The sequence below is a fragment of the Trichosurus vulpecula genome, chromosome 4 (genome assembly GCF_011100635.1).
Source record: "Trichosurus vulpecula isolate mTriVul1 chromosome 4, mTriVul1.pri, whole genome shotgun sequence".
Classification (NCBI taxonomy): Eukaryota; Metazoa; Chordata; class Mammalia; order Diprotodontia; family Phalangeridae; genus Trichosurus; species Trichosurus vulpecula.
The window spans coordinates 383,724,241-383,735,066 of NC_050576.1; the positions used below are offsets into that span (position 1 = coordinate 383,724,241).

Sequence of the window (10,826 nt, forward strand, 5' to 3'; positions counted from 1 at the left end):
TTCATAGGCAAGTCACATTTCAGATCCTCAATTTTTTCACTGATTTACAAAATGGACATAATAGCTGTACCTACCTCACAGAGCTGTAGAGAGGCCCAAATGAGATGAAAATGCTATATAAATGTAAGCAGTAGTTACAGTTAACAAACGACAAAAGAAATGGAATCCATACATACAAATGATAGAAATGGAAATGAACGCACATTTGGCATCATTGTACATTCATACATATGGCAGTACATTATATTGGAATATTGGACTTACCAATAGCCTCAATTAAGTTGGGGCCAGTTTAGAGGTGAAATAAGTAGCATTCGTGCTTCTTCATTTCTCAGTGTCAATATCTCCTTTTCCCCTTAAGCTATTAATATAACCAGAGCTAATGTTAATCAAGGAATTCTACTTTCACTGGGATCTATCTGCTTGTGTTACAAAGAGGAAAAACCTAAGCAGTTCTCAAGTTGTACACACAGTGATTCTTGAAAAGAAGGCAAAATGCTTGGGAGTTACTTGTATCAAAACCAATAACAACAACAATTAGCAATTTCATGGAAAAGCCTTAGGTTAAATCAACATATTTTGGAAGAACTGATTCTATTGGGCATATGAAAAGAAGAATTTATTTCCTTTGGGGGAAAAAAAAATCTTATTTTGCATTCATTTTTTTTTTTTTACCAAAAACCTCTTTTGTGTCTGGGATGTTTTTTTTAATTATTTTATCTGATAAAATTCTTTATTTTGGATCCTTTGAATTGAGTTCAATTCAACAAATCTTTATTAAATAGCTACTGTGTGCTTCTACATAATCTATTAAGCACTGGAGATGCAAAGACAGAGTTAAAGTTGCCTCTGGCCTCAAAGTTCTTTGAGAAAGAAGAGTGCAAAAAATAAGCAGATAAAGAAGGCTTCTGTGAGTCAAACCTTAATGGTAGCTAAGGATTCTTATAGGTAGAGAAGAGAAGAACATGCATCCTAGACATGGGAAACAACTTGTCCAAAGAGCAATAGATTTAACATGATGCGTAATAAATAGCAAGCAGGTCTTTTTAGCTGGCCTAAAAGTTACATGAGTGTAAATAATGTGAAAAAGTCCTGAAAGGCCAACTAGAGCTATATTGTAAAGGGATTTAAATTGAAGAGGCTACATTTTATTCTAGAGGAAATTAGAAGCCACTGAAAATTCTTGAGTAGGAAAGTGGCATGGTCAGACTGGTGGCATGGCTATACAATAATTTTGGCAGCTGTGTGAAGGATGGATTGGGAAAAGTGGTGATTGGAAGAAAGGAAACAAATTAGCAGACTATAGGGTGGTGGCCATTAACAGGAGAAAGGAGAACAGATATTAGTGATATAGAGGCAGAACTGAAAATACTAACTATAGCATGTGCAAGGCCACACTCTGGCAAAACCTTTTGGCAGATGGGCTAACCAGACTGAGGGTAACTGAGAGACCTGAAACCCATCAGTTGAGTCAGGAGGATGTCTATCCTGAGTATGCAAAGACTTCCTCTGGTGGAATGGGCAGATGAGAATAACTTGTTCAAACAGCCATGAAAGTGGCTGTGAAGTGCTTAGAAATTGGTCAGAAATTGAGGATGCCACGGTAATTCACTGCATCCTGGACCATTGACAGTCATCTTGACTTTTGTCCTGCCACTGGACTTTGATGACCGGAAGAGAGAGTAAGAATGATAACTGTGAAACTCTGCCTCATTTAAAACCAAATCAAAATATCACCCATGATGCCATTGATCTTCTTCAAAAATGAAGACTGAATGACAACAACCAGATCTCTACTGATACCTCATCATGGCATGAAGATGATTCTGGATTCTCAAAGACTATACCTACCTATTCTTGTAGGTGCAATAATGTTGAAAAGATATCAAGTATAAACCTTCAGACAAGATTTTTATGTCTATTGGCCAAAGAACAGCCTACCTAAATTTGGAGAAGCCGAACAACAGGACGGCTACAGAGGGATAATTTTTTGTTCCATCACAACCCACTACTGAGATATGTATATGTTGGTGGATGTCATACTTACACTGAGGCAGTTCAGTTCAATTCAACATGTATTTATCAAGAGTACCTCATGTCCTTGGCATGCTATTAGGTGCTAAAGGGCACAAAGACAATCATAGGTACTTGATGTATTGAAGTCTAATAGTAAAGTATAGAACATAGGTTCTGATCATAAACATTCCACTGATGAGTTTTGTCTGTCTCTTCTCTTTATTGCAACCTAAAGACATAGGGTGATGTAAAGTATTGTTGTAAACGAAAATAAAAAGAATTCCTCTGGGCTGTATTTTGACTTAGAAAACCACAAATGAATATTATCTATGTTGTATTGTATTTTCATTTATTTATTTATTATTTTATTTCATTCATTCATCATTTATTTGTTTGTTTGTTTGTTTGTTTAAGCATTTCCCAATTATATTTTAATCTGGTTGGAGCCTCATTCAGGAATTTTGCAGGCAAACTTACAACTCCAATCAGAGTTTGACTCCCTCTGGTATAGTGGAAAGAACATCAGACTCAGCATCAGAAAATGAGATTCTAGCTCTGGTTCTACCACTAACTAGGCATATGAACTTGGTGAAGTCATTTACCTTTTCTGGGTTGTGGCTTCTATATCTGTAAAGTAGGGAGATGAGGTTAGATTATCCATAAGACTCCCAGTTCTATTTTTCTATCCCACCTTGGTTGGAATCCAATGAAAGCTTTTTTCATACAGATTCCTACCTTCTTGTAAATGGTGTTTTCATAGATGTCTAGCCATCCATTTAAAAGAGCAACTCAACCATGAATTCGTTATCACTTCACTTTCAGTGCCTTTTATCTAGTAGCCTCTCAGTTAGTATTTGTTTTACTTCAACAAAGAATTATAAGATATTTTTGTTACTTGTTGGCCAGATAGATAGATAGAAATGTCACTGTGCGGCTAGGTCTCAATCAGCACAAATAATGAGCTGCATGTATTTGAATTTATACTGTTCAAAGTTATAATTATGTAAAACATGGTCATTGTTTCCATCCCAATGGAAACATGCAGTGTAAATTTGAATAATATGAGTACTTCAGAGGATTCATTATTTGTACTAATTGAAATTTAGATATAATCTACATAGACATCACCAAATTTTAAGAAATTTGTGAGTTTTTGGTAGTCTAATAATAACTGACACTTGTACTGTCTCGCAAAATCATTCTTTGTACTAAGGAGATTGGAATAGATTCTAAAAAAAAGTTAAAGACAATCAGCCACAAAGAAACAAATTTCCTGTTACCCTAGTGGATAGTTAATTCAACACCTGCCCTGCCTTTTCTTCTACCCAGTAAATATTGCTAAACTACAATAAAATCTCCAAACTTTCCACTCCAACTGTATATCTGTAATTGCTGACATTTTTGTAGTTAGAAAGTCCATTCTTATTTGTCTGACATATATGAAAGCAAGTCAGCCACCCACACTTGAAAATTATGAAGTGCAAGTATTCTGACATTTTAAATCAGTTATCCTCCTCAGAAATGATAGAATAGCCAGCCTTGAGCTTTCATAAACACACGCATAAAAGAAGCAATGCATAACTATTAAAAATAACTCATCAAAGCAGTAGAAAATATTTTCTCTGTACCTCCTCCCCCCAAACTGTGTGTTATGTGTGTCAGATCCCTACCCTGTCTAGGAACAGGGTCCAATTGGTACCAACTCTTAAGAATCAACAGGGCCTGATGGAAAGAGCCATCCCCATGAAAAAAAGGCATAGCCTAAGTTATGATTCAAGACATGCCAAGCAAAGTTTCAGTGGGTAACTGAATCCAAGGGGTTAGGCATGAGATGGCAAAAAAGTGTAATAGAAACTGAAAGCTGGAGGCATCACTAAGGAGTAGATCAGGAAGGATACTTTGAATTCGAGCAGTGAGTATTGTTCAGATAATCCTTGTTGCTGAAATTACTCTATGTGACAGAAAAGTAAATTGGAGAGAGGTACAAGCCTGATGATCCCAAAAGAATGATACTTGGGTGCCACCCCCCGCCAATATTTAACCCAGTCTGTTTAAACTTAGACCACGAGGTTCTTGGCCATGGTTGTGCTTTTTATTGTCTGCCTCATAATGTTATTGTGGAGAAAGTGCTTGGCAATCATAAAGTGCTACATAAATGCCAGTTGTTATCACCAAAACAAAGGCATAGCACCACTCACTGAGCCTTTCAGGAGCAACTCAAAGGCATAAGCAGAAGAGCAAAAGTCCATTAGAAACTGACTCTCTTTTGGATGCAGTTGTACCAACCTGAAATGAGGACAAGAGGATGTTTTGTTCTCACTGTTATCAGATATAGTTGAGTTTTGATGTCTGTAAATTTTGTTGTCTACAGGAGTGCTTGTCGGGCTATCTGATCTGCTGGGTATCCAAATTTTGGGGATGTTTGTTTGTTTGTTTGTTTTCAATAGAACATTGCACAGACTGTTGTGACAGGGAAGTAAAATATAATAAAAATAGTGCCAATTGGATCTGATGTTGGTTTAAGTTTCCAGATGTTTTGAAGATACTCTAAAGTTTTATGATGGATGTGGATGATAATGGAGTACTATTCACCTTCAAGATGGCTCAAGCACCTCAAATGTGGCTTTTACTGTCAGCAGCTATTTCCAAATTTTATATTTCCTTTCTATAATTGTTGGCTTATGGGAAAATTATGCTCCCAAAAGGTGGGACTGGGCATAAGGAAAAGTGACATGGTCTATATGAAAATGATATGATCTATATGAAAATGACCTCTGTGGGGACATTATATGTATCCATTTCTGTGATGACCTGTTTCTAAGCATCCTGTTAGATCAAGATGGGAACCAAAGTAAATAGCTTTTTTAAAATCATGGAATGTGGCCTTCAGTTCTGGTGTCAACCTGAAAACACTGGTGTGTTTGAAATAGATGATGAGAGGTACCATCAGAGTGGAAGACTTGTGAGCAAGCAGATGTAGTATCTGACAAATCCAATAATCTCTATAAGTCATTCACTGGTGCTGAGATTTCTCACTATATAGCCTCTGCCTTAGGTGGATTCATATGGTCTTCCTGTTAGCCTAATATGTACCCCAGAATTTTATCTCCTTTTTGGACTGACATCTATTCAACTTATCCAAAACTGTTGTAGATACAGATGCTATAAGACAAGCTGGCCCAATTCAATAAGCTGGGTTGAGGCAAAGGAGTAGATGAAAGTACTGTTAAAAGACTATCACCTCCTAGTGAAGCAAGTCTTGATACATTTGAAATGTTTTGGGTATATGTTGGACTAGATGACTAAAATTCCATAATTTAGGTTCATTTATAAGAACTAATAATATCCTCATTTTACAAATGAGGAAAATGAGGCAAAAAGCAATTAAATGATTGTAAGATTACTGGAATATAAGATCTTCCCCATCCATTAATAGGCCTATGTGACAACATGCATTTCCTTTTTTCCTTGGAGCATGGGCCATGTTCCCAGGTCTAAAGGTAAATGGATATTTCAACCATGGATGTCTTGCTGCTTTGAATTGTGGCCCACTTCATAGCTGTGATACATCCTGAGTCTCATAGAGCCCATTGAGGGAAAGACTTGTCTAAGAGGAATTTGCCTAAGAAGAAGCTTGCTTGCAGGAAGGCTTTCACACCTTTTGGTACTAAGCTAATTGGGCACTGAGTCAGGAGGGTTGTAATGCCTTCTGGCTCTGAGCCTATTAGCCAAAAGTGTAGATAGATAGATAGATAGATAGATAGATAGATAGATAGAGATAGGGATAGGGATAGGGATGGGGATAGGGATAGGGATAGAGATGGAGATGGAGATGGAGATATATTCTGAGGTGAGATTTTAATTTGGAGCTCACTCATGGGAAGAATGTGTGCCTGAGGTCTGGGTGAGTTAGCCAGACAAGACTCTGAGTAGCAGTTGTTAAGGAGCACCCCCCTCCCACCTTTATGAACCGATATGTTGGTGCTCCCTGGTCTGGTGATTATGTCTTTTTTACTTTGTTTAGACAGTTGGAGCCCTGTCCATTGAATTCTTTCTTGGATACTCATTTCTCTCTACTTATCAGTAATTAAAGCAAGATTGTTTACCCCTTTGAAGTTGTCTTTCTTTTAGAGAAGCAGATCAAAGAACTGTGCTAGCAGGCCATCCTGGGTGGGCTAGGGTGCTTGCTAACACAATGATGCAACCAAGGTCACACAGCTATTAAATGTCTGAGGCAAGGTTTTAAAGCCAGATCTTCCTGATTTTGAGTTCAACTTTTATCCACCATAACATCTAGCTACTCCCAAACTATAATTTATTTACCAAGTGAAGGGCACAGTCCAATATTCAAAAAGCCATACCAGATCTATAAGGTTTTCCTTTTCTTCCCCATATTATCATCATCAAATTTTATGTCCTCTAATTATCCCTTATGTAGAAGTATTCTCTTCTTTTGAGTTCTCTTTGCACGCTATTAATAATTTTGTTAGTTTATTCAACACATTCTGCCTTTAATTTGCAATGAGACAAAGAACTCATATGTGTTAAATTGTTTATAAATTGCATTAGGGGGTTCTGATTCAGGTACTCTTTTTTTAAAATCTGAATTAGCCCATGGAGGCAGCTTGAGAGAATGAGCAGATACAGGTTTCAATCCTGTCTCTGTTGCTTCCTGTCTTAGTGACTTTGGCCAAGTCAACAAGTTTTTTTGGGCCTCAGTTCATTCATTTGTAAATGAAGAGGTTCTATTAGATGACCCCTAAGATCCCTTTTAGCTCTCGATCTATAATCCCATGATGCTATTCCTAATTGCCACGAATGGATGTTTATTGAATTACCCCCTCAAAATTGTGGACTCCTTGGGGAGCAGTTTACGTCCAAGTAGTATCTAGTGCAGACAACAGATGGTCAATTAGTACCATGGATTTTTTGTTTGTTTTATTTTTTTTCTTTGATAACTGTCCTCTAGAGATCATCCTTTCATAATGAGATGAAGGAGAACCTAAGGGAGTAAGTTAGAAACACTATAATATCACCAGGAGCAATATCCCACTAAGCCTACTCAAAACTATATTTTCCTATGAGTTCTCTTGGTAGTTCTAATTTTTGCAAAAATGTATCCCCAGTTACTTTTTGCTAGTGGAGTAGGTGCAAGTAACTATCCTGAGCCAAAATTTAATAACGTTTATGAATTTATTCTTGCTCTATGGAAGACTAAGTTATTTAGACAGCTGTGGTTAAATAATTTTTCTTCTACATATTTGTTTTTGTATGTAACCAATTCAAACTCCTCTTAAGGTAAGTTCTGTAGGCTGCTTTTATTTATGCATCAAAAAATGTGCAGAAATGACCTCCTCTCTATAATGCTAACTTTTCAAAGGTAATTCTATCTTTTGACTTTTAGCTAATTTCAAAAACATCTTTCCAAGGTTTTTGTGTTTACTTCCTGTAGTCATGGGGACAAATGGAGAGACTATTTAGTCAATAGTAAATAAATGAAAGATTCCCTTATTTGTGGCTCTGGAAAGTATGTATAAATATATTAAAATGAAATGAGATTTTAGCCATGAAAATATTTTAGGTACAAGTAACATTAAAATTAAAAAAGGAAAAAAGAAAATTACATGAAAACTTTATTATATATTTAAAAGGAATAGCAAGTAGTACATAATAGATTTGCAGTTTCATGCACAATCAATTTTTTTCTATTCTACTATGTTCACAAATGCTTGCTCTAGTTCTTAAGTTGAAAATAAAATAAATAAAATTATCTTAAAAAATAATAAGGGCTAAAGTCATCCTCAAGAAGATTGTAAACGAAGAGTGAAGTGAGGAGGCACATTGAACTATGGGATCTTACTTTTTCAGGGGGAAGCAAGATTATTATATCTACTCAAATAATTATTTTGTTCTCACTTAACCTGCAAAGTTAAATATTCTTTATGACCAATAATGTTAGCTTATATTTGGAAAATGGTGGCCAGGGGTTGTCCTCCTAGGGCCTCATAGGCAAGCACATGCAGTTCCCATGTGCTCCCATCCTAAGGCTATCATTAATAGTTCCCATGGGAAAGGATGGTGACAGGAGGGTATTGGAAGTTGGAGAAATATGCACATGTAATTTGTTGCTTTCTGAACTCTCCAGAAAGGGAAAGACAAGACCTGAGGAAGATTATAGAATGTTGGCTCACTTTTATAGGACTGCACACAGGGTGAGTCCTCTCAAGAGTTAGGGCCAAATCTTTCATCAGTCAGAAGGTGTCTTTAGTTATCTGCAGAGAGTGACATTGTTCATGTCTATCATCTCTAATAGGAAAGTGCTTTCTTGTCACTTTTCTATAAACTCACTAAGTTGATTAAAGAACTGAGGCTTTTCCTTATGTCATCTTTACTCTAGCTATGCAAAGGGTCCAAATTATTGACTATTTTTCAGTACAACTCCCTCATAAATACATCCACTTTTTTGATTAAAATAAGCTAGTTATTATGATCAAGCTTGGCCTTAGAAAAGAGAGAATATACATCTCTATCCCTTTTCTGAAGAGATGGGATGGGAAACTTTGTATACACTCAGTTGATATGTTGGTTAATTTTGCTGAACTGCTTTTTTCTCTCTTTAAGAAACAAAAGATGCCATAAGCAATGACTTGCTGGCTCAGTCAGGGAAGAATATATTTAGAAGTGAAGGTGATATAAAAACAAAGATTTGTGGGGGGTGGGGTTAAAGGAAAAAATGAACACTCACTTTTGGGTTAAGAGACATGGGTTTATAGTCTACAGTGAAGAGGTTGGACCAGATGGCCTCAATGATGATCCTAAATTTAAATCAAAGTCAACAGAAATTGGACCAGCAAAACAAATTTACTCTAAATGATAGAGAAAAGAACACAGAATTATTTGAAATAATACATACAAACAAATTTACATTTGAACCAATAGTCAGGAGGTAGAACTTCATGACATATAAGAAATGTGTCAGAGCCTTTCTTGCTTCACTGTAATGTGAAGTATTTGCACTTGAAGGTTAAACAGTAGAAGTTAAAAATACCATGATATAGATCTCTCAACATCATTCCTTTGGCAACTATGATATAGACTAGTTTCCAAAAAACCTGAAACTTTTGAAAATTAAAATTTAATTTTAAAGTGGAATAATAGTCCTTTATTGCAGACAGGTATATTGCCAGTTTGATGAGAAAATATCTACTCCAATAGCTGAAATTAGTACAAATAAACACAATAGTGGGAGTTTACAGGAATATAGAACAACAGAAATCTAGGAATTCAAAGTAAAATACCTAAATCCAGAAAACACAGCACTATGTTTATCACTGGTGTTCACTAATACTTGGTTGTTTGTTTGTTCTTTATTCTAGAAGCTGACCAATTACATCAGGAAGGTGATGTCTTGACTTGCAAGTGAATTGGATTTAAGTGAGCCAGGGCTGTGCAAAGTCACCAGTCTCCCTCTCTCCTCCAGAGCCATCTGGGTCCAGTGGCAAGACATAGATCAGGTCATTGGAAATGGCCCCAGATGCAGTGGGAGACCTTGGTCTTTTTAAGCTAAGGTCTTTCCTAGGTCTCAGTTGGTCTGAGGCAACACCTTTTCAGTGAATAAGGTTAAATAACAAATGAGGCAAAAGACAGCTTCTTTCAACTACTCAAAAAAAAAAAAAAAAAAAGAAAAATCAATCTGGGAGGGGAAGACCTTCAGGATTTCTGGCCAGAACAGAAACGATTGTTATTTAAACTCATTCTGATCCACCAAAACCCAAACAATGACCAACAGAGTCTTGGGTTGGGATTTATGGTTGACCAATCGGTGAGAGCCAGAGTGATTTGCATTTAAGGCATACTCAAGCAGCTCCATTTGAATCCCAATAGTCACAAGTACTATTTTTGAGGGAAAAGAACGACTTTTAGTAGCTATAGATAGTTGAAACCTAATAAATTAAAAAAAGACATACAGAAAATATATGAAAATATGTTGGCAGGACAGATAATTTTTCCAGGAAAAATTAGATGCTTTTTTTTTTCCTAAGATAGACCAACCATTTTATTTTCCTCTGATCGGTTCAGGAATGTTGACGGACAGCTCTTTACATGGGCTTTGGAGGGGGTCTGAGGGCAGCACCTGCAGGTCTGAATCGGGGCGGGGGCGTCCGATTCTTCCGAGCCTCACGGGAGCGATTCCTCACTACCTTGCTGTGAATCGCGCTGCTCACACAGTAATGTAGTTTCACGTACAGTTTGGGCAGCACATAGGAGTCGAAGACGCTGTCCTCGGAGATGTCCCTGACGGCCGCAGCTTCCGCGATGTTGCGGATTACAAATTTCTTGGTGGCCTTGTCCTTCGGCACGCAACGGGCGCAGCTGGTGCAATGGATGGGCTGCACGTGGCCGAGGACCTTCTTGGCGCGCCCGTAGTTCCTCCTCTTCTTGGTCATCTTGGAAGCCAGGAACCGAAAAAGAAAATTAGATGCTTTTAATAAACAAGAACAGGCTTCAAAACTGTGTCTGTGACACCAGAAAGATTTCTTGAATAACATAAAGTTGTTTACAGAAATGCTAAATGTTAAAAATTCTTATTGAACAGGAAAAAAAACACTAATACAACCTACCTAATGCTACTGATTTTTGGTAAAACCCTTAAAATCATTCTAATTTGAAATAATATAATGGAAAGAAAATTGTCCATAAGTCCAAAGACCCTAGCAATCATTTAATAGAGAACTAAAATCTTATTTAGCATTCTAAGTGGATGAAACAACAAATGTAGATAAAGATTATATATATATATATATATATAT

At 36.7% G+C, this 10,826-nt stretch overlaps 1 protein-coding gene across 1 annotated transcript; it reads right to left on the reverse strand.

The window, feature by feature from the left end:
• Positions 1-10,115: 10,115 nt before the first annotated feature.
• LOC118848535 (40S ribosomal protein S26-like) lies at positions 10,116-10,463 on the reverse strand. Its single transcript, XM_036757456.1, has one exon. The coding sequence runs from the start codon at positions 10,461-10,463 to the stop codon at positions 10,116-10,118; it is 348 nt and encodes a 115-aa protein (XP_036613351.1).
• Between the last annotated feature and the right edge of the window lie 363 nt (positions 10,464-10,826).